The 24,120-nt window shown below is 36.8% G+C and overlaps 3 protein-coding genes across 6 annotated transcripts; 1 reads left to right on the top strand and 2 right to left on the bottom strand.

The window, feature by feature from the left end:
- Nucleotides 1–841: 841 nt before the first annotated feature.
- On the bottom strand, nucleotides 842–5,369 carry LOC141905657 (L-aminoadipate-semialdehyde dehydrogenase-phosphopantetheinyl transferase-like). 3 transcript variants are annotated; one of them, XM_074794623.1, is made up of 4 exons: nucleotides 5,335–5,369; nucleotides 4,326–4,830; nucleotides 2,590–2,814; nucleotides 842–1,057 (listed from the first exon to the last, which is right to left on the bottom strand). In XM_074794623.1, the coding sequence occupies exons 2-4, from the start codon at nucleotides 4,827–4,829 to the stop codon at nucleotides 902–904; spliced, it is 885 nt and encodes a 294-aa protein (XP_074650724.1). In that variant the 5' UTR covers nucleotide 4,830; nucleotides 5,335–5,369; the 3' UTR covers nucleotides 842–901. The 3 variants fall into 3 exon arrangements, with proteins under 3 accessions (XP_074650724.1, XP_074650722.1, XP_074650723.1); XM_074794621.1 differs by lacking the exon at nucleotides 5,335–5,369 and adding an exon at nucleotides 5,217–5,321; XM_074794622.1 differs by lacking the exon at nucleotides 5,335–5,369 and adding an exon at nucleotides 5,132–5,189.
- A 36-nt stretch (nucleotides 5,370–5,405) lies between these two features.
- On the top strand, nucleotides 5,406–6,429 carry LOC141905658 (protein pygopus-like). Its single transcript, XM_074794624.1, has 2 exons — nucleotides 5,406–5,510; nucleotides 5,605–6,429. Exon 2 carries the CDS (start codon nucleotides 5,683–5,685, stop codon nucleotides 6,028–6,030), a length of 348 nt encoding a protein of 115 aa, XP_074650725.1. The 5' UTR covers nucleotides 5,406–5,510; nucleotides 5,605–5,682; the 3' UTR covers nucleotides 6,031–6,429.
- A 313-nt stretch (nucleotides 6,430–6,742) lies between these two features.
- Nucleotides 6,743–23,643, bottom strand: LOC141905976 (tubulin polyglutamylase ttll6-like). 2 transcript variants are annotated; one of them, XM_074795108.1, is made up of 18 exons: nucleotides 23,524–23,643; nucleotides 21,334–21,573; nucleotides 20,740–20,890; nucleotides 19,106–19,146; nucleotides 18,040–18,158; nucleotides 17,454–17,584; nucleotides 17,211–17,367; nucleotides 16,635–16,778; nucleotides 15,877–15,962; nucleotides 15,160–15,385; nucleotides 14,841–15,022; nucleotides 14,080–14,428; nucleotides 13,912–13,953; nucleotides 12,556–12,780; nucleotides 11,564–11,791; nucleotides 10,378–10,614; nucleotides 9,535–9,745; nucleotides 6,743–8,502 (listed from the first exon to the last, which is right to left on the bottom strand). In XM_074795108.1, exons 2-18 carry the CDS (start codon nucleotides 21,560–21,562, stop codon nucleotides 8,132–8,134), a joined length of 3,129 nt encoding a protein of 1,042 aa, XP_074651209.1. In that variant the 5' UTR covers nucleotides 21,563–21,573; nucleotides 23,524–23,643; the 3' UTR covers nucleotides 6,743–8,131. The 2 variants fall into 2 exon arrangements, with proteins under 2 accessions (XP_074651209.1, XP_074651211.1); XM_074795110.1 differs by lacking the exon at nucleotides 13,912–13,953.
- Nucleotides 23,644–24,120: the final 477 nt, after the last annotated feature.

Below are 24,120 nucleotides of genomic sequence, written 5' to 3'. Positions count from 1 at the left end.
CGGGTCAAAATAAAGTTGTTTACTTCTAAAATCAATGCGCGAACTTCTTGAAATATTTTTAAAGACAAGTGGAAAATTTGAAAAACAGGGAGAATCATTTCAGGCATCCTGAGATAATAATGAAATACCGGCGGAATCGAGTATTTTTTACTGTTGAATATTTTCCGCAGGTGCGTTCCATTTGAAAAAATTAGTCTTTCAATCAATAAACACAAAGTTTAATACTATTCCAATTTTATCTTAGAGGAATTAGGGAGAAGTTCTGTTATTTTTTCAAGGGCTGGTTGCCACAGTTTTCCACCAATTCAGATTACCAATTGGCTGTTTGATAAATTCCATTTAGTTACATCATTCATTTAAAATAGGAAATCAAAACTCTAGTACCGTAAAACATCCAGATTTATTAAGAAGCTCCAAGAATTGAAGGCGTGCTTGGCCTTCATCCTGGTGCAACACAATGATGATTAAGCCATTAAATCTGCTGCAAACATGAACAAGGAACTTCAATTCTTAGCAGGTATTTTTGTACCCTGGGAAATTCTAATTTCATGTAATTTGTATTCCAGACAAGTATCTAATTAAACTAAAAAACAAATATATCAGGTAAATTTTAGGTTAGACTATTTCACATGCTAGTCTATCATACAAATATATATGTAAGTATATTGAACCACATTCTTTCCACAGCAACGGGTGAACTAATTCTCCTCCCTCAAGGTAGGCCTACTGTTGCGCACTGTTCTATAGGAAAATACCCAAGTCAGCCAGACAGAAAAAAGCTGAAGAGTTTTTGTTGAATATATAATGATTATTTATTTTCAGTAGGCAATTACTTGCCGCATACAATATATATACACATATATGTAAAAAAAACAACATCTCACTACCAGAGCCTTATTTGTCAGCTGTTGTGCTGTACAAATTGATTTTCATTTTTGCTGTCGAAAAGTTTCCAATTTTCTAAATCTGGTTCGAATATAGGTTCCACAGTCCACACTAGATCGTGCAACGTCAAATGCTTGAATTTGGATGTTTTGTCTATTTCCAAATTATCAGTCTGAAATTGAGAGAATATTATGATTGGCCAAGACAAGCATGGTTTGAGAATAAGGACCATCTACATTACAATGGTATATATAATGTAGTAAATGCTGAACATTGAACTTTGATTGGTTAATCTCGTGATTATGCTGTATTCAGGCATGTTGGAAGCAATTTTTGATTGCCGCTGCCAATTGCTGATTTTTGAAAGGTTCTATTAAGTATTGCAACCGTGAATTAACTTCAATTTCATAAAAAAACATAATAGGCCCTATAGAAAGAAAAAAAAACGTCATTCAGTAAATCATTGCCAAGGCTTTCGCCGCTGCAGTCGCTATGGTTCAAATGCCACAGGTATCAGGCACCAAAATTGAAGATTACATATTTCATGGGACTAAAAAATCAAAGTTTACAAAATATATTCTCTCCTGAGAACATAGGTGAATGAGAAAAAAAAAGTTATAGAAGGGATGATAGATTAACATGTATTGTTGATAACCTCACATTTATAGTTCATATAATTCTGTGGTATACCGGTATTGCCATATACACAGTAAATGCCACACAATCTGATTTGCTGTAAAGAGCTGAACACATTGATTTATCTCAAACTATATCAGAAGACAACAGGCAATCAGGAAGCAGGCTATTCGACTTATAAAAGTATGATATGGATTCAGTTTACATATTGTTTTTAGGACTGTTTTGATAAAAATCCTTGCAGAGCAAAGCAGAACTATCTGAAAATTATTTCTTGTAAACATTTTTTGGAATTTTCTTATATGAATGATATGATATGAATGAAAGAAAACCAACCGAAAAGATAAAAACACTTTTTTTTCAAATTCTGATATTAAAGTGATAGTAGTGCCAATACTAATACTCGAACTGTGATCTTTTTTATGGGTTAATTCACTATTTCGTATATTTACATTGAAAAAATTTTATTCAGAAATGACACATTCAACCTTTGATCTTCACTTATATAAGCATATTTTTCAATGCTGATATTATCTATACCGTACAAGGTTAATGGCGAAACTTTGTCACGGTTTGGCGCGGTTTGTGTGCTTTGAATTAACAAGTTTTTGGTACCAAATGAAAGATACCGGTCGTGTGTATGTTTTAGTATCAATTTAATGCGGATATGTTAAAGTTTCGATAGATTTTTGGACTATCTAAGTTTGGACGCTCAGCGCGATGTCACTGCCTGCGCTGTTCTTTCAAGTGATATCATTTGTAACCAAGGTGACCCGAATTACCAAGGTCATCCAAATATCAACTTTGAATATATAACGTTTAATATGGAAACATCATATTTATAGACTATAAAATGAACTGAAAAAATTTATTATGGAATTCGATTCACACAAACATTACATCAATATTCAACCGACCATTCAAATCAAGTCAAGTCAAATCTACCAATCAAATAATTGAGACGATCCCTATTTCGAGTTCACAATAATACCTGTGGTTTCCACACGAGCAGCAGAATAATCAACTCAAAATCAATTATTAAACCTGTCCTTGGACGATTAGGCCTACCTGTTCTTTATTCCTGGTTCTGATGGCTACAGCAACGCAGTGGCAATCATCAAGCATCGTTTCTTCAAAAATCCAGTCAGTTTCGAGGATCCCATTGACCATAACTTGAGTATCACGTACTACAAATTCGGTATTCAATTCACTCGTCCGAATCAGAAAATTGATTTTTTGAAGCTCAAAGCCGATTCCAACTCCTAAAGCTTTCACATAACTTTCCTTCAAACACTGAAAGTAGAATTATTTAGATATCATTAACTTATTGTCTTTTTGAAGCTGGGAGCCGAATATGACACACTTGGGCGGCCAATGAATTGAGATTGTATTTTAGAAGGTTTTAGAAATACTAATATTGATGTGTCTATTATAGCTGAAGTATATAGAAATGAGGTTGTTTGAGAGATTCTTTTACACATTCAGAATTCTTAGAACTATTCATTGAATCTACTATGATATCTTGACCAGGTAAAATTTAAGGTTGATTAATGAAAATTTCAGAACTTTTATTAGCCATCGACTTATTGTGTATGATATTAATTCATGGGGCAGGTAAAAATCTTGGGTTTTTTGCTAAATTTTGAAACCCGGTTTTTGCCCATAAAGTTATCAAAAGTGTGACCCATTTGAAAATCTAGCCAAAGGTTATTGAAATCTCTGGTAAATTTCCACAAAATGCAGTGACAGAATTAGGTTACAACTGATATCTTTCGATTTACTTTTCAGAAGAGGAATTACACATTTTTTTTTTACAAAATTACCTAAGAGTGGTAGACTGATCATCGGAATAAACTGTTTGATTGTCAATGTGGGTTTTAATCATTGAAATTAATAACTACCAACAACTAAATACGAGAATGCTGTTGATCATGTTATAATCAAATTTTGCACGACGAAATGATGACAGTTTTCTAATTTCTATTTTCTATACTTTGCATTTAACACAAAACCTGTGCATAAATTCCATGCACATCGAAGGGAGACTATACTTCCTTGAATGACGGCCAGGGTAAATAATCCCGCAGCATATTCTCAGATAATATGAGCCCTGATTATTCGCAGTTGTTTACTTAAAGTAACGTAAACACATCTTGCCCTATTTTCAGAATACATTTTGTCCTATTTTCATGATATGTTGATCTATCGATTTGCACTAAGCACTAAGCATTGACATTCATTCACACATGTTCAAGTAATTGCGTCATACCCTCTGCATAATATCTAGGCTAACATATTCCAAAATTGATTTTTGAAAGTGTGCGCTTTTGGTAATGAAAAAATTGGTTGGTATTGTATTAATGGCATTAAAAATGAAACAACATCGAGTGGTTCCCCTCATTTCATGTCGCAAACTTTAACCAATCTCAATAACTAAAATTTCCTTTTTTTTGGTCATTATACCAAACTATCTAACCTATGCTGCCATCAGGAGATTGTATTGTTGTACTAATTCTGTGAGGTACCATGTATTTTTTTTGCAATTTTGTATTCGTCTATAATTGATTATGAAATTGATTAGGCTAAAAAATGAAACCTTGTTTTTCCTTATCAGTAGGGTCACTTTGTGAACTGCAATAAAATTGGTATTCCAGTTCATTTCTAAAGTTGCCAGGTTTGTCATGGTAAGCGTGATCATGATTTTAAGAAAAGTAATATATATAGTTTAATCAATTAATCTCAGCAGAAATGAGAAAGGAAGTATCGATTTTAGCCTTATTGAATGCAGGTGAAATAACACATACCCATAGGCGATAAAATCTTCTGAGCTGTTCCCAGTCCGATGATGGTTGTCGAATAAATGACCATTCCATCGTTGTGAACTGGCGGGACATTGTTTGAAAGAAACTTTGCACAGTCTTTTCACCTCGGGCCCATTCAACTTTCATCACATCCGTACCGATAAGACGATGCTTATCAGCAGCTAATACGGCGTATCCTCCCTGATGAGAAATGTTCATACTGAAGTTCGCTAAACTCTCGGGAAGTTGATTTGTTAAAACAGGTTTCCCTTTCTCTGTTCTGCTAATTTCAATATCTTCGAATGGTATCTGAAGCATTTCCTGGACACATTTTCTCAAAAGTAGTCGGCCACATATTGCAGCTTTTGCATCCCTCTTATAGACAAATCGGGCAATACGTGTCTTTTCTTCAGGTTGAACACATTGAGTCGCACGTATCCATTCAGACTGAGTAGGGAACCAGCTCCCGTAATGAAACGCCCAACGGACGCAGTCCATTTTCTTCATTCTGAAATTGAATGCCAACTGTGTACTAATCAATATGAATGAAATGTACCAAATGGAACAAAAGTAAATACGGTAAGCCTCTGTGCATTTCTGTAGGTCAGGTGACGATCATAGCCCCAAGTCCTAGTACGTAGGCCTAGTTAGCGGCCATATGACCAGTCTTGAGTAATCTACTAGAAAGTGTGATATCTTGAAAACTACTTAAGATAATTCAAAAATTCAAAAAGTTTATTGTTTTTCGAGCCTTCCTCATTCCAATGAGTCCAGTGAGATTGGAGCAATTTCAATATTTTAGGATATACCAAGACTATGCTATGTATTCAGGGCTCAGGCGGCATCATTTTCAGAGGTGAATTTGGAAACAGTTTGGGGAGAATCTTAACGCGCCTTGTCAATTTTCTGAATGTCCTATCCTGTATAAACATATTGTACACATCGTGACATGGTGTCAAGAATTTTTAAGACGATAAACACGTCTAAAAGTGATAAAATGTAAAAAACTCACTGCTTGGCTCAACGACCTTGATAATTCAATTCATTTCCGAGTGTTGTCGTAACCGAGCTCAAGGTCGTCGAGAATTTTTTTCTGACAAATTTGAGGCCCAAATTTATACCTTTGTTATACCATAATAATATACACAATACAAATACTGAATAATTACTGCTTTTCAGAAACTAAAAGTAAGTCATTTAATGAAAGTATATTTCATATTGCAGTCCATAGCATAGGCAAATGATAGTGATGAAGACGATGAGAATTTTCTTTCTTTTTTAGCTCTTCTCCAGTCTTTATAAAGGAAGGTTAGGGCCAGACGAGGCACGAACTTATCTTTTTGTTGGATTTTTTAAACGAATGATGCACAACCATCCGCCACCTCGATCTCAACAGATGCAAGCTCCATTACCGCCACCTGGTGGTGCTGGTACTGGCAAAATCTACCCGCCGAATCAACCAATGATCTTCAATCCATCGAACCCGAACGCGCCACCGATCCACCCGTGCGGAATCTGTCATAAAGAAGTTCACGATAACGATCAGGCGATTTTATGCGAAAGCGGTTGTAATTTCTGGTTTCATCGTATTTGCACAGGACTCACCGAACCGGCGTATCAGATGTTGAGACAAGAGGTATACGCAGAATGGGTGTGCGATAAATGTCTCGGAACGAAGAATATACCGCTTGTTAAAATGAAACCGTGACGAAATATTTTAATGATAGTTTTTCTATGTTCGAACGAAGGGAATTTTTGATTAAGTTTTCTGAATAGAAATTGGCGCGGCGCTGATCCGAGCACAGATCATTTTATACATGTCCTTTGTTATACATATACTTTTGCCTCTTCTCGTAAAATGAAGTTTATAATCCGTCAGTAGTAATGATGTAGACTATTAGACTCTGCTAAAGTCGGATCCTACCTTTTCACACGAGCGTTCAATTATTTCGGGGCCAATATTGGATCTATGTATCAGAAAAGCTCCTACTTTAGCGGAGTCTACCCTAGTTGTTGGTAAATGACATTAACCCTGTATCTTCCAGTTTGTAAATAACATTTTATAAAAGTTTTACATTTGTAATATACATACAGTAGTTCTGATAAATATTGTCTTTCTTTTTGTAATCTCTCTTTCAATTCAGTTGAACTCAGTTCAGTTGGAAACAAGAAAATGATATTTAATCCGGATTTCTCATAAACTAGATGAATTTCGTCGGTCCCAGATAATCTGAATTAAGCAGATTCTTCTGTATTCCTCTTGTAGACCATCTCTGGCTAAGCCAGCCATCTTAACAACCATTTAAAGAATATTCACCTCAGTTCACTGTGTGAATCGTCCTCTACCTATGCATTCCATAACGCAAATATTTACGGCAACAAATACTGTTAAATAAATCATTCATTTATTTGAACTCGTAAGTTAACAAATATAGATATATCACGTAATATACCATATTCAGAAAATAATTCACAACAAATATCACAGGTATTTATTTTTACATTACATATAACACTGTATAATAGCTCGATAAAAACATAACAACTTCTATTCATTTGATTAATCTATTTTTACGAAAAAATATTTTACAACTTTAACAGTTCTTCGATATGGCTCTACAAAAGAGAGATCCTTAGTAAAATCTCATGCAACTGCTGGATATAAACTTACATTCCCAACAAAGGACGGAAAAACAAATGACTTCTTCTACAAAGGACGGAGTATTCATTTATTAAAAAGATAAATTTGGCATTAATGCTTTTTTTTTACTCTTAACGACAACAAATTCTGGTCATCCATTCAATGCACCAAAAACTACAGGACGGTGATTCAAGCACATAGAACATTTATCAGTATACGTAGTTCCTTGTTTAACCTTGCACATGACAGCATACATCCGGTTGAGCTAAATTATATCTTAACCACTTCAAATGCGTATAATCGCTTATCTCAAAAAGTGCTGTATTTCTACAACAGCGTTGATCATTCAATGCTTCGAATATTTGTACTAGGTGCACACGAGGAAGTTGGAAAACGTTTTCAATGAACCACGAACGACTCATTTATGAACCACTTCATGCACGTACAAACGTTTAGGTATCTAAAAGCCACAACTCTTTACCCGTTCAACTCAGTACAACGCACGCTAATCACGAGTGAGAGATTGAAAATGTTTTTAGCATATTTCACATGTTTGAATCTACGTACACAAGATGGCAGCACCTTCATATTACTACTAACTACTCTCAATTCATAGATCTAAAAGCAAATAGGAATGCCAACTCCACGCTAGTAATCTTGGACTGGTTCCATAGTCATGGCTTAGACTTAAAACAAGTGTAAGATCAACTTAGTTCTATAGCCAATATAACAGACTAAATCTTAAGATTCAAGACCACTTTTGGACTTCAGTCTCAACTATGGAAATGCCTGTTTGTGTCACCGTTAGCAATAAACCGTTTTTATTCATTAATTAACAATAGATTTTCTAGCCTGGTTGCAGGTCCCACCTCTTTTAAATAAGCATTTTTCATTATTCGGTAAAGTTTCACAACTTGACCAAATGATCGAAAGGCTATCCTTGATGCTCGCAGTGAAAAGTGTTGAAAATTGAGAATGTAATTGTCTTTCAATAACTGCGAAGGCGCCGAGAAATTTCAAAGATCGCAAAGGCTAATGTTTTGTCGGCATTCCCACTCGTTCATAGTTCAATGTTCCAATTTGACTGTCTGCAGCCGTGGCCCGGAATGTTTTTCATATTTCAGATTGTCAAGAGATATAGATCATACTTCTCTCTTCACACACGTTTTCAGCTCAACACCGCCGCGTGATTTTCACGAAGTTCCAGTTGTTTTAATCGCACGGTATTCGAAGCGCCGCGAATCCGTTGAGACTTCGTCGATCGAATTTCCATCGGAGCCACTTCCAACAGCGGCGCTCCGCCCCTACCGAGTAAATTCGCCGATCCGAGTTCGGGCCGTTGAACGACCGGCGCCGGAGCCGACACGACCGATAGATTATGCTGTTGATTATAAGCGTGTGAACTATGATATTTACTACTATTCGTCTGTACGGTATGAATGGAGGGATACAGAGGTACAGGGTTGATGTTGTTGTTGTTGTTGCTCTGTGCGGGAGGAGTGTTTGATATAGCGAGTGCACTGGTCTTCGTTTTATAAGCTGAAAAACAAAAAGTGAACGGATATAGAATTCATTGCACTTGTGTGAGTGAAATGCATGCATTGTGTATGTGCTAACTAGTGTGTACACTTATACAGGAAGGTGATCTTATAGCCTCTATTAGATTCTTCAGTCAAGCTCAGGTCCAATCTTAAGATTCAATCCAATTGTCTGTGATTCGGTCTAAGATCGCGAGGTCTAGTCGCCGCTTCGGCCAAGACTCGTTTGTCGGATCTTAGCTACACCCAGGACACCTAAGATCCACGAATATTTTGAACTGAACACTTAAGTCATGTGATTTGTACATCACCGTTCATTGGCTAAGGCTTACAATCAGTCGTCAGTACACTCAGATCACATAAGATCTGTCACACAAATCAAGAAGCCAAAAAGTTGAAATTCATTTTAAAATCCGAATTCATTATAAAGGAAAGATAATTTTTTGATATTTCTGCAGCTTCTTGATTGTGGGACTTTTAACTCTAATCTATCAACTCTTCATTTCCCACTCATTGCGATCAAGTTCTCCCTCGTCCTGCTATTTGAGTAACGTACTCAGTTTTTGTTGAGCTCTACTCGGATACGAGTGTCTTTTTGGAGGCAACTCGTCATCGCGGTTGTTCAAATCAATCGCGTTCGAATTCAGAGAATCGAAATTGCTGCCGACCACCGAGAAATTCAACGAATATTCCCAATAATTAGTCAACGATTCCCGATGAATGTATCGAGTTTTCGGTTTCTTCGACAACGACGATTTCTTCCGTAACGCTCGAATTTTCTGTTCACGAACCTTCGGCAGAATCGTATCGTCGGCGTCTGGTTTACCATCTTCGGCCGATTGAGCTGAGCATTTTTTCGTCGACTGCGATAAGTTACTCGCGCTTCGCGAATACTTATCCGATAAGTCTAAAAGGCTGTCGGAATATTTCTGCTTCGTTTGTTGAGTTTCGTCGTCATTACAGTCCGCGAAATATTTTCGAGTTGTCGGAATGAATAAAAGGCGTTCCGACTCCAACATGAACGAAAACTTACTTGTATCTTGTCGAGAATTGGCGCTGAGAGTTCTTCGCTGTCCCTGGACGCCGTTCATTGGATCGGAGATACGCGAATTGTTATTATTGTGGCCGTAACGAATAGCGGGGTCCGATTCCGTTTCTAACAAAGCACCATTTGAAGGGACCCCTTGTCCTCGCATAGTTCCGCCGACAAATCCTTGCCTTCGCGTATTCGAATAACGATTTCTCTACAAAAACCAAGTATTTCCGTTGGAATGTATTATTTATTATCATAATTGTTATCATCATTTTCACCTTATTCCATAAAAAACTGCTCTCAGGCACTTACATAAAACTTTGATAGATAATGATATAGCGGGGAAACTATACATCAGTCATTCCTGGATATAAGTTTTGAAGGAAAAAAAATTCAAATTTCGAGGAAGCGTCTGCATCACTCTCATATCCCAATTACTGAAGAATCCTCCTAAATCGGAACTGCTTATCTCGGTAACCCATTAATTTGGTGGTTTTGTAAGCAAATTTTTATCCTTTACACTACCTAAACTATTCAAACCACCAGATGGGGTAAAAAAAATCCAGGTCCCAACTATATCAATATAGGGGTAGTCTACTGTTCATCCACTAGCTAAACAAAAAATTCTAATTGAAAGAGTTTTGGAACTTTTTTCAAGTGAAAGTAGTTTCAAGCACCTTCAAGGATTTTCTGTTTTGGAGGAGTTTTTAACGTATCAAGGAGCCGTAAGGATCCTGTGCAGGAGCAGGAACGTGATAAAAGTCTGGCTAACTGTAAGTTTGAATGTTACTTCAATTATTGTCTTTTGCTATAGAATTCTACCATTTCTTAGATTAAACATACCTGCAACGATGCGGGCATCGGTCGCGGATCATAACCGGGGTATTGTCCGTACTGAGCCATGAGGCCTCGTTGCTGGTTCGCTCGTTGTTGCGTCTGCCAGCTCGTGTACGTGTTTGACGTCTGCTGGTTACCACCGGTGATACGTCCGTAATTCGTGTATGGATTGAACGTCGACGATATCATACTGCTGTGATCGTTGATCGTCAGATGATTGGCCCGACTGATCAAATCATCAACCTGTATTTTCAAAAGCAGCGTAAATTATTCGATCGCTGGACATTTTAAAACGAAAATGTCTTCGTTTTTACATCAACAGTGCTCAATTTCGACATATCTTATCTTGGCAGGTATCTTATTATAAATAACAGTGAATTACGAGTAAGCAAATTACAGTATAGAATAGAAGAATTTCATTTCTGCTGCACGAGGACGGGAAACAAATCAAAACACGATGAAATTGAAATCAAGATAATTCGAATTTTGAAAACAAATACATATGTTATGGATTATGAAGAAAGCAGTTAATCGTTCAGCATACTGTGGATCACCACATACAAAAAGATCTGTCACAATCTAATCAGGTTTTCTTTCCAAAATTCTTAAGTAAAACGGAGAAAAATACAATGGTAAACAAGAAAATTGTGTTTGCTACTAGTGTTAAATGCTTAAATGTATCGAGTTGAATATCTACTGTATCAATTCTCAAACAGAGCTGATTAGATATGTTAAGAGTTATGATTACTTAAAGATAATCATTATCAGGTATGGTGTTACAGGTACTGCTTGTATCTGATATATAGAGCTTAGTTTTAATTTACTCAGTAAGAGCTCAATATACCATTTGTTATGTAAACTGTGTTATATAAGTGTTGTTTGTTATCATGTATTCATACTATAGGGATTAGATATATTTGAGGGTATTAGGCATATACAGGTGTACTTAAAATGATTACATTCACACGGTTACGAGGGTTAAGAAGATAAGGGCGCGATTCTCTTTCCATGGACACAATTGATAATACATATACGAAGTTAAATTCCAAATTTTTGCATGCAGGTGTCCACGGATATTCGGCACTGATCGGAAGGACAAACTGACCTCTACGCATTGATTAGATACATCTTCAGGTTCTGAGGGCAAAGCTTTGGGCGTAATTTTTGATGAGAGATGCATTTTTAACCTCACCGGGCCCTTCGAGTTGGAAAATGAACACGGTAACCGATGGTAGAATTGTTGTTGAGAGTTAATGCGCTCGTGGCGAACTCCTATCTCGTGGAATATGTAATATTTGTTATCCGAGCCTTTCTTACGATACAACACGCTTTGTTTTTCCGCTTTGCGAGCAGGCGAAGGCCCGGGACCGTGCGATTGTTGCGTCCAAGGTGCTGGTGGTGCTACTTGTGCGGGTCTTTGCTGGAAATGTGAGAGATTATGATACCGGTAATGATATCTGAATTCTGTGAGCTCGGTTAAAACGTCACTAAGTGCCACCAACTATTGACAAATTAAAATTTTAGGAAAAAACACACCAAATCACTTATAGTAAACGGAAACAACTGATACTCGAATCATGGAGATTCTTGAATTTTCAAATGAATCTAAACACTTACCGAATCTTATAATGAAATACAGTAGAACTCACTTAATTCGGATCATAAGGGGCTGCCCATATAGGCCTATTTTCAAATTAAATAAAATCCGAAATTATGAATAATAGTTTACATGGTTCCAGGTTAAATGGACCAAATATTTCATCCGAAATTAAGTGAAAATCCGCATTGTAAAAATCTTAATCAAGCAAGTTCTACTGTACCCCGATAAGTGAAGAAGTATAAAGTTAGAAAATTCATCAAAAATTTCTATCCGGTTGTTTCTGCTTAGATTAACAAATCAATACGGACAAAAAACAAAACAGTTATTTTCAAACAAAACACATAACAAACCCCAGTACGCGTAGACAAAGTTACATTTCTTCATTATTTCTATTATCGGGTAGTTAGTTCGAATATCGAGAATGAATATACGAAATGAAATTCTTTTATTGTACCGACTGTAGAGAAAATATTGCCAAACGATAACCGCAAACATAATCACAACAGCTACGCAATTTCATCGGCATAAAAGTGATAATGACCACTCAGCTGATTAGATCGGTGAGGCGGATTCGTTATACTTACGTTATAAGCCCTCTGAGAGTGAGATTCAGATGGTTTTATGTAACCCATCGTTCCAGGCGTACAGTGTAACAGGCGATAAACGTGTTCTACGATTCCGAGGCCTCGCACGAGATTATCTCGCTGTAACAATGAACTGATTCGTTCTAATTCCTCTTCTTCCACGATGTCCATTGGTTTACACGTGTTTATAGGTTGATCCATTCGACTGCTGTGCCCGCTCAATGTCTGCAAATAATTTCGAAACAGATATTATAACCCTTTCCTAACAATTAATTCTTACCCTAAAGTGCTGGAGATAATTTGAAAATTTTGAAAAATTCAACCCCAGTGCGTTGTTTTTGAAACAGATATTAACCCTTTCAGCACTGACTTATTCTTACCCTAAAGTGCTGGAGATACTTGAAAATTTTGAAAAATTCCACACCAGGGCGTTATAGCGCTCTAGTATATACCACAGTGCGATGTATCATGAGTTAGTAATATTTCACAATGTTTGACAGATTCTGCCTTTGAGATCATAACTAATTACTAACTATATCAATAAACGGCAATGCAGTAAACTAGCAAAGTCCATCACCGATTTTACACTGCACTGGAAGGGTTTTAATTTGAAGTTTAATCTATGTTTCAGATCACAAAGTTTAGCCTGAACAGAACAGGATTTATTTCGGTTATATCATCTAATCTATATCTATGCCAGGTCTGGGTGACCTGTCCTAATAATTGGACATGAAAAATCCTGTAATTACCTTTATTATTAACTATTAAAAAGTAGTACCGCACGACGTAATTAAAACTTTTTTTTATAAGACGGTAAACAAACCCCTGGATCGACCCCTGGGACCGAATTAATTCGATCACCATTAACTGAATTCAATAAAATGGGAACTAATGAGAGACAACGCAGAATAAACATGAAACGATTTCGATCTAGACGAATAATTGCTTCAGTCAACACACGTAGGTTTTTACGCGATTAAATGATGTACACGGAAAACCAACCCCTTAAACAAATACGACTAAGCGACATCTAAATAAAGCAAATAATTTGCTGCTTTGATAATTTGTATCTAAATGACGATGATATCGCTATCAATCGACATAAATCAAATTCAAGCAGAAAAGCATTAATGTATATATATATATATATATATTGTATAATTATCATACATATCATGCGCATAAAATGAAAATAATACCAGCACACCTTTATCAGGGAAGGAGATACAATAATATATCTATAGAAAATCAATAACGGCAAATCTAGTTCGGACCGAAAACTGAAAAACCCGACACCTAAAGTAACCTTAGCCGACCACATCAAGCAGAACAGTCAATTTTATCACGATTACTCACAAAGTAATTCAGGAATGAAGTGGGCCTTTCTAGAAGTTGATTCTATTCAAAATATAGTCGCAAACGCAAATGTTCAAGTCATAATATTTGAATGAAATACTTCCAAAATAATATGCAATCGATGTATAGCGGAGGCCTAAATTAGGAATAAAAGAGACGAAAATCTACCTCAGCACGAGATGTGTTGTATTTCCGTAACGGAACGCTAGCTTTTCGCGGTCGACGCTTGCGATTTCCGCCGGGACTTTCCGGGCGTAAACTGTCGCGTTTTTTGCCCTTCAACATCGATTCGAGTTTCTCTTTCTTGCGCAATATTTCCTCGCGTTGTTGTCGCGCGCACTCGGAACGAGCTTTAAACGCCGCGGTCTCTTGGAACAACGAACCGCTGTGCTGGAAGAATTTATCGTATTTCTCGTAGTCGTCTTTCGGATAAACGCGCACGAAATTACCCATATGTTCCATTTCGTATTTGATCTGATATTCCATGAATTTAGCAGCTTCGCGATCCATCTCTTCCCTACAAATGTAAATGACCATTTTAAAATCCCTGAACCATGAAAATGGTACCATAATTATTGAACTACAAGCCCAGTATAGGTGGAATACATGCACAAGTTTCAAAAATGTTAAATGTTACTAGCTCATTTACTAGATGGTAATGAAGAGGTAAATGTTTGCACAAGTTTGGAATCCAATTCGCACTATAGTTCGGTCTTACACATTTCAGTGTCGACCATCTTAGAAATATGTCTGAACTACAAACTGTGCTCAGTTCTGTGGTTGACTTTTTCCGACTATTGTTCTGATTAACATTCAGTTTCACTTAGTTCGGTTTCACTTAGTTCGGTTTCACTTAGTTCGCTAATAGTCGACCAACTACGATAAACCAAGTTCACCTGAGCAGTAATAGAGTTGAAAGACATACGTACTTTGTTTCTTTTCGATTTTGACGTTGAAACAGACGATCTTTAATTCGTCGGCGTTCTTCCTCGATACATTTTCTCTTGTCGACCGCTCCGAAGTTAACGAGGTTTACCGTATCCCAGAGCAGTGCTTCTTTAATCTCTTTGTCTAGTTTAGCATCGGTGTGAAAACTCGGCGAATGATTGACCTTAAAGAGAGATTGATATTGTTACTATGCTTATTACCTGTGACGATAAGCAATTTCTTCGGAATGAACTCTCACAAACTCAAACTATGGCAGCGTCTCGATCACCAAAGAACGATTAAACTTCGTAGAATTATTACCTCTAGCACCGTAGGCTTCAGTCGTCGATCGAACATGATATCAAATCCGAGGATCTCGAAACATCCGCTACCCTTCACATGATTCGGGAAGCACGTTCTGTAATTATGTTTCAGTATTGGGTGAGCGGATATAAGCGTTTTAGTGATGACATCATCGACGTCGTTCCAGATTTTATCCACGTCGTAACCTTTCTCTTTCCACCATTTATTTATTGTTGTAATTCGTCTGAAAATGATTACATTATCTTAACAATATATATATAGCAGACGTGTCAATTCATCTATAACTACATCAAAGACACAAAAAAGACAATTTTTCTGGGACATAATCAGCAAAAATGAAGAATTAGAACAATTTTTTGAGGGACAGCATAAATTGTTTCAGGGACAGCAATAGATTTTCTATAGCACCAAAAACCCCATCAGAGCCAGTGAGGCCTTATCAGGTACTGTCCCCGACAATCAGTTTTATCATTCTTTTGAAAGTTTTGCCTTTCGCTGAGATCTCTGATAGCATTAACTAGACCCTATATCAGGAGCCAGTAGCTCAAAAGTTACCGGTAGTTAGAATTATTTAACCTGCGGATGACGATTAAAAGTTGATTTTACCAATGTATTTATCCGCCAGTTATTTTTAACCAACTTTTGAGCGACTAGCCCCATTTTTTCTGGGAACTCTCCAACTTGATGTTAGCTATTGTTTGCTTGCTTACACACCTTTTGCTGCCAGCTTCATCATCCCTGACGAAATCGTCACTGTGTTTATTGATAGCGTAGTTCGTTAAATGCATATAGACATTTTCCTGGAATGCATAATAAGTAATTAGCAATCAGTGCACTGTTCACCAACACGCTATACACACAAACATCTCATATTTCAAAACATGGAGCAATGCACCAAACAACATGCATGCAGACTCTAAGCAATTTCAAAACCAAGCGAGTAAGATAAGACTGATACAGAGTGGCCACTTTCAGCCCATTTACAAATCCCCCGAGTTTTCCCTGATTTTTCCATGCGTTTACAAAAAATTCCCCGAGTAGATCAAAGAAATTTCTAGGTTTAGGATGTCATTAATTGCTCATAAGAATGTTACAAGTCATTAATTGCTCATTATAAAGAAACACTTAAATTCAATAGTAAGATAGGTTTTTCAGGTCACTGGCCACCCTGTGATAGAAATAACATCTTTTGATGAAACTCAATTAAAACGTTTTGCTTTTTTTGTCACATATTCATGAAGAAGATTTTGCTGCACTGTATATTGAGAAAACTTTGAACGACGAAGCAGCGACGAAATAAGGCGTATAGAATATTTACCAACCTGAAAATATTCTGCATTCTGTTTGATAGCGTGAATATAACGACATTATCTTTTAACTTCAGTGAAAAAAGTTGTGCGACGAAAGCCGCCACATTTCTTCCACCGTAAAGCCAGGGATATACTACTAGTATGACGCCACCGGTGGCTTACCGTATTGTGATTGCTCGGTTCTGAGTATTTACAGGTGGCGAATCGCGCGAGACCGTCGACGAACCGGAACACGCGTAGAGGATCGCAAGACGTAACCAACGTGTAGACGCGTAAATCGAACTTGAATCCGTCGATCAGAAATGGCTGCAAATATATTTAATTCAACATCATTTCAAGCCGCGCGCGTGAAATGAGAACAAGACACAGGAGACTACGGTCCTCGGGCTCAGGCTCTGCTCAGGCTCAAACTCCAAAATAACTACGCATCAGTTCCCATTGCATTTAGGATATGTAGTTAGTATCTAGGGCCAATAGCTACATTTTTTCAAGACAACTTTTAGAATTTCGAAACCATTCCTCAGTTATGAGGTCATCTTCAAGGTTACATCTGTACTGGATCCATTCTTTGTGCTGCACAACTACTTATACTAACATTGTACCCAAGTTTCATCAAGATTGACCCACTATTAACGAAGCTAAGTAGCTGAACGACAGACCCACAGGCTCAGACTATCTCACGGAAGCCCGAGAACCTAATAGAATAGTTCAAATTTCGAGTACATTGTGTAAACTTACTTTGGATACATATTGTTGGCAGACCATATGCTCATGAGGTTTAATGTCCTTTACATTTTTCGTAACCCAAATTCCCTTGCCTTGGCAGCCGCTTTCAGGTTTGAGTATATAAGTTTTGTGTTTCTTAGACCGGGCATATGCTTGCAAATCGCCATAACTGGGGAACAAAAAGAAAAGATTATTCCCAAACTCGAAATCTGAGAAATCAATGAGAAAATCTTCTAAATCGTTGAAAGTACTTACTCAGCAGGGAGACACCAGGATTTAGGGAACACATTGTATTCCTTTGGGAAAAGTTTATGCATTCTGTTCATATTACGAGCCAATAGATCTTTACGACAAATTTCACTCATTCCCGGGAAGTGGTTGATTTTCTAAATAGAAATGACGAAAACTTCAGAATATTCTGATCTAAAGGATCCAACCAATAACAAGCACACCAGGATCCAGTTCCACAGTTATTAGTTAGAGTTAACTCTTGAGTTAAAATCAGTTCATTTTCAATGTTTTAACTCCCCTCATGACATTATATTATTCATGACAATGGTCTCTAAAGAGTCCGAAATGTTGTGTCTCAGATTTTCAATTCTTGTAGAATAAATTTCGCTTTTAACCTTTACGACTTTTTATATAATGGATTTTAAACTTATCATCTATTCTCAAAATCAGAGTATGAATTATAAAATCTTATTTTACCAAAGGTAATAAACCTAAAAATTTGAATCAATTAATATATGAACCATTAACCTATAATGCACTGTTAGCCTAATACTAACTCTAACTTTGAATTACATCTTTGAAATATTGTAATCAAAATTATGCGACTTACCTGATATTTCTTCATATCCATCACTCGCTCGAGAGCAACTGAGTAGTCGGTCCAGTACAAGTTCCAATCATCATCCTCTGACACTTCCTTAAATCCAAAACGCTTAGCGACTCGCCGGACTAAAATAAACAAAACCAAAACAAATCTACTACAACTTCCAATTAGCGGCGCGTAAATATCTAAAATTCAATGACGCACATGTGAAAAGACGTCAAATATAATTTATCTTTAATTAAAGAAGATATTTTCAACCTGCAATTTGTCACCTCATTAGTCTGCTGTGTAAGAGTACAGAGCTATAACTTTGGGATGGAAACAATACGGAAGACTTTGAATACATAGTATAAGCCTATATCCATGATGTGATATTAGGGGTCTTATCCCATACCCCTCAGTATCAACAGTAATTTAAGGTCTCCTCTAATTACAACAAGTTTCAATATACTCGTCTTACCTTCCACAAAATCTTTTCATCTCTTCAAAACTTACTTTCACGGAATTTTGGACCTTTGTTCATATGTTTTTGTATTGATAGCCACTGAATGCGTGTGTTATTCTGGACATTTGAAAATTCCTCATTTTTTTCATTTTGTGAAACCTGATTCTAATGCCAATGATTGGTGTATGAAAATAAAACTTGGTGGCTGTGTATGTCATGTTTCAACTTACTTTACCTATTTCGAGGCAAGTAAAAACATATTCAAACAAACTAAAAAAGGCAAATATTGAAATTTGAGGGTAATATGACATAATCTGAGGTTGAGACCTATAAATTGGTTCTTACTGAGTGGCATATGCATAAGACTTCCTCTAATCTCAATGGATATGGGCTATAACTATGAATTTAAGTCTTCTATATCCGATTCCATCCCAAATCTATAACTATCTGAAGTTTGAAATTATACAGGCTTACGAAATCAAATAAGTATAAATCACTGTGCAATCATAGCTGTTAATGATGGGATGGGTTACCTAAAGATAAATGACGTTTGCAGCCAGTCACCCTACTGTGAGTGTTAATTGAACACCCGCCCCATCCTACCCCACCCACATGGTATCCACCTACCTGATTCATATTTACAATTGGTCGTGCAAATCGTAAATAACCTGAAAAAGAGTAAGAAATAATAAATCTCATTTCTGAAGTTAATGAAATCTGGCGATAACGAATAATCGATCATTCTATTGCCAGTTCCATAATCAGAGACTTTTTAATTCTTTGAATACAGCATGAATAGACGCGGGCTTATTCATTAGGGAAACGGTTTCGCTAATGACCTCAATTTCGATGAATATCGTGAGAAAAGTTACATGAATTAATATTCTTTTCGTAGAGACCCGGGCCATGATGTCGTCGACAGAATTGAACCGATAACAAAAACAGACAGGCCTATATAGGCTATCTACAAATAATTCGCGTGTCATCATACAGTGCCAATACGAAATTTATGCAAACAGTTTACAAAAGATTGAATCATCAGCATGAATTTAAACAAAAAAACATGAATTTGAGCTTAATCGCTGAGAAATTCTATTTGTAAAAATTTCGCATAAATAAGACCGCGAAAAAATGTCAATATTCATGTCGTATAAGGCTTGTTTGGAATTCTATTTGATCATGGACACGACTAGAGGTCATATACACACACGACCAACTTTAAATGTACAACAACAAAAAAACTACAGATGCAGCGCTGCTCCCCGAGGTGATATTGTCTCCACTCGACTAAACAATTCCGGATGAAAAGAATGGGCTGTACTGCTAAAAGCTATTTATGGCTATTTCATCTTCTATTCTAGATTTTGTTACCGAACACAAAGTGCTGGTTAACGAGCATGCTGAATTCGTTAAAAGCCTAAGAAGACAACAGAGGGATTTTGGCGGGAATTTTTATGCATAGAAAAAAACTGCCTAACACGAGGCATGATTTCAACTTGGAAATTGATCACCGGCCCACGATCCCTTCTGAATTAAAAACACAACGCACGCACTAGTTAACTCAAGTAGTTGTTCAGTATTATCGAAATCATAAATAACAATTCTTGCGTTCGAGCTTCGCTTAACATATTTCGTTATAAAACCTGGGAACGAATTACAGAAAAACGCTATAAAATCATGCTCATTACAAACCCGGGTGTAATATACATGCAACCATAAAACTTAAGGTCAGAGGTTCATAACAGTATAATTTATATACTGAACGGTTACAAAAGATATTCCGAAATAGAGCCCCGCGTAAGTAGTTGTCATAATGAAACTAAGTTGACAAACACGAATTATGTCTAGTCACGGAACTGCTATGGTAAATTCAGGCCGAAATTGTCAGTGATATAACGCACAATACTATAACAAAACTATGTAATAATTCCTCTAATGGATTGAAGCAAGATTTCACATTCAGACAAAAGCAGCTCCGTGACTTTAAATCACACGAATTCAAATATACGTCATCATTGCCTGGAGCTAACACTGAAAGGCTTTAATCTATCTAAATACCAGACAAAAGAGTTGAGCAACTGTTCGTTGTTAGTTTAGTTGACACGAAAGTTGAAATTCAAAAAATATTTTGTCTTCGTTTTCAAGTTTAAAGTAGACTCGGAGACATTATAATGAAATACACGCTCTCATCAGAAAGGGATTTAAAATACGATATTTCTACAATAATGGCCACGTTCGCATGATGAGCTGATGGCACTTACTTTTTCCTTTTCTTCTTTTTCTTTTTTGGTTTTTCTTCCTCCTTCGTTACGATCGGTTTGACTTCTTCTTGCAGCGGTTGAAGCTGAATAGTGACACCACGAGGTTCTTCTTTGTCGCTGTAAACGACTTCTTCGTCATCCTCTCCAATATCTACAAACACGATCCAAACGTAATCAATATAGTTAGGCTTCAAAATTTGAACTGAACAAATTCTAGAAACTTAATGATATAGGACACAATCGGAAACTTAATGAGTTAAGGACATTTTCAGGAAATCAAGTACCACCACCTTTGATAAATAGCCCTCAGTTTATAAGAAATTACCGAATTAATAGCGGAAACATTTGATTCATCTTTTATGAACTGATAGCAACACGCAATGGGTACCATAGGCCTATGGGTGAACCAAAAATTCATGAATTTTCGACTATGAATGCCACTTTAAGACATTCAGGTCTTGAAGATAAAGAAACTTAAAAGGATTATCAATTTTAGAGAATTATTATTAGGTTAAGTTAAAACTTTTTGATGATATAGCCCCCTTACACTAGCTATTTTCACAATTTACACATGTTTCAAGTGAGCAAACCTACCTCCTTCATCAGCCTCGACCATCGCATCAGTCGGACAGATAACGATAGCTGGAGTGTCATCGTCTATAAGAGTTAACTGTTTTTCGCTAGTCTCCGTTTCGCGGACGGAAATCGTGCCCTGACCTTCGACTTCGCTCTCGGTATCCGACGCACAGCTATCGCTCGACGACTGGTCGTCATCTTCATCGTCGCTGACCAAAGCATTACCGAATATCTTATCGCGATCCATTCTGTTCAATTCTGTAATTAATACAACAATAACCTGTAACACTAGTTCTTTCCTCAGATGGCTTTATGCTTGATTAAAACTCATGAGTTTGACGCTAAAAAATCCTGGTTATTTTGACTCCTAATCATTTAAATCAGGTCGTTCACAACGTTTCAACAGTAACCTCAAATTTTTATCTAGAACCATGGAAACAGCTTCGTTGTGTTAAGTTTTTCAACTCACTCGCTAAACTATCCAAGGGTTCAACTAGGATTACTAACAATTTTCAGGCATAAACTAAGAAAAAAAAATTAATTACAAAACCTATGCAAGTATACACCAAATGAAAATGTATAAGTTCTGGTATAATATACTACGAAATCTACGCAATGGAACAAAAGATATTGATGACATGAAATGCCGGTTGCGGATATATGGCCAAAATAAACATAGCATTCTACTACATGCACAAGTCATTGACAAATACGGCACTACATGAGGAAGCTAGTTAAAAGGGTTGATCAATCGATGTTCACTTTCAGTATTAAACAAATAGAAGATTAGTAAATATAGCTTCATAAGCGGTTATTGATGTTGTAATTTGTTTTGCAGGTTTCATTGAAGTCCGAGTTTGCACAACACACATTTGTCCACACTAACCAATCTAGCATGAATAAAAATTTAGGTATGATCTGTAAGAGCACGTAAGGTCTGAGATAACACATCGCCTTATTATATCTATTGGATTCTAGCAATGCTATTAACCTATATCGTGTAATTTAAGAAATTGATGTTCTACAATGAGGGTGGTGTCCATGTAGGCCAATAGGCCTTAGGTTAGGTTTAGGCCTATGTCAGGTTTATGTTTAAGGACTAGATTCTGGGGCTAAGCCCAAGGTTAGGTTAAGCTTTTTGGGTTATGTTGGGGCTTTACTTAGAACATTCAGGCAGCTAATGTCTATTTCAACCTGACTTGAGAGCATTCCTGGTGGCCTAGCTCAGTCAGTTTTGTTCATACATACCTGATAGAAGTCTTATTAGGAACAGAATGCACTGGCAGCTGAACTAAACTATCTTTTTTTAATCCACTTTAAACTATATTGAAGGATATTCAAAAAATCTGCATTGAGAGGGGTTCATGAGAGAAACGAGACTCCATGATTTGAAAGTTTAACAATATGTCTCCATGCCTACCAACTGAAGTTTGGTATGTAGGCATGGAAACATATTGTTAAACTTTCAAATCATGGAGTCACTTCTCTTCATTTAACCCCTTTCAGTGAAGACTTTTTTGATATCCTTCAATACAGTTTCAAATGGATTAAAAAATGATGATATATGTTGACTGCCAGTCCTTTCTGGTCCTACTAAGACCTTTATCAGGTAGCCCTATGTACTACCAATAATGAGCGAGCTAGGCCACCCGGAATGCTCTCATGTCAGGTTGAAATAGACATTAGATGGTCTAGAGGTTGAAAGAAAGTTGCTCTACTAGCACAAGATGGTAGGGTTGCGGGTTCCAATTCTAATTTTTCTAAGCTTTCTTGTCATCCTGTTATCAAGATGCACAATCAGTCACTGAGACAGCCACCAATTACAATGAACTATGCAATAAATGGTGTCTAAAATAAACATGGTTTATAGGCAAAATATTGCCTTTTTTGCTTTCCCCAAATCAAAACAATTCATCATCAGCGGAGCCAAAAATCTGGGCAAGAAAGAAGTGACTTCCAGTGCAGCCAGAAGGAGTGAGTGGGGAGAAAAATCTTCACCGAATCTAGAGTGGAAATCTACGAATTCGTAAAAATCGAACCAACTTTTTTAACTTCGATCGAGAGAGGTGGTTTTTAATCAGTTGAGTGTCACCACAAAAAAGTGTGGGAGCAAGACACGCGCAGACTAACAAATGCTGTATTATTGTACAAATTCCCTAAATTCTAAGACTCAGTGCACGTTTACTGCCAGAAATCGATCACCTTTACCTTTTCAGACGACTGAATGTGACATAATCTCGATAAATTTTGCTTTTTCACGTCATTTCAGAATCACGACGGAGAAAAAGCTACAAAAACTGACTTTGAAGCGGACCAGAAATGTCATTGACAGCCGCCATTGAGATAGTGAAGATTTTCACCGCCACTGCGATAGCTTACCGCGAAATAGTTCCAAGCATCCATGGCGCTTTTCTTTTTTACTTCATACTTTTACACTAATTGAATAGTGTAGAATCATAGTTAGCAAAACTTTTAATTCAAGTTTGTATAATCAGTTTCACAATAATAAAAGATACAGACAACTTCTAATTTTGCGGATCGTTACATTGGAAGTTTCCAAGTACGCTGTATACGAGAAGTTGATTGGTCCATCGGTTGTCATGGTGATTCATTGGTGAAATAACAGCACGCACGTGGGATCCGGGCAGCGAATACGGGTTTTCTGTTCGAACCCCAATAATGACAATTTTGTCGGAACAGTCCCACACAGACAAGTGGGTTGAGTGTCGAAAGTCGTAATTAAATTTGATTCTTAACGTGTAAGCATACGATAGATATAGGGATGATTGAATATTTGAAATAGTC

This window comes from Tubulanus polymorphus, chromosome 5 (genome assembly GCF_964204645.1).
Source record: "Tubulanus polymorphus chromosome 5, tnTubPoly1.2, whole genome shotgun sequence".
In the NCBI taxonomy this organism is placed as follows: domain Eukaryota; kingdom Metazoa; phylum Nemertea; class Palaeonemertea; order Tubulaniformes; family Tubulanidae; genus Tubulanus; species Tubulanus polymorphus.
This window is presented reverse-complemented; position numbering and strand designations above follow the sequence as displayed.

Bases quoted from the DNA above. Each gene is read 5' to 3' on its own strand.
- LOC141905658 (XM_074794624.1), top strand. From the start codon at position 5,683: ATGATGCACAACCATCCGCCACCTCGATCTCAACAGATGCAAGCTCCA.
- LOC141905976 (XM_074795108.1), bottom strand. From the start codon at position 21,562: ATGGATCGCGATAAGATATTCGGTAATGCTTTGGTCAGCGACGATGAA. The intron at 16,779-17,210 runs GTAAGTTTACAC...ATATATTTGCAG, and splicing joins GCCAACAATATGTATCCAAA to CCATTTCTGATCGACGGATT. The intron at 15,963-16,634 runs GTAAGCCACCGG...TATGCATTCCAG, and splicing joins AACCGAGCAATCACAATACG to GAAAATGTCTATATGCATTT.
- LOC141905657 (XM_074794621.1), bottom strand. From the start codon at position 5,254: ATGTTTATACAGGATAGGACATTCAGAAAATTGACAAG. The intron at 4,831-5,216 runs GCGCGTTAAGAT...ATTCAATTTCAG, and splicing joins ACATTCAGAAAATTGACAAG to AATGAAGAAAATGGACTGCG. The intron at 1,058-2,589 runs GTAGGCCTAATC...TCTCAATTTCAG, and splicing joins GAACCAGGAATAAAGAACAG to ACTGATAATTTGGAAATAGA.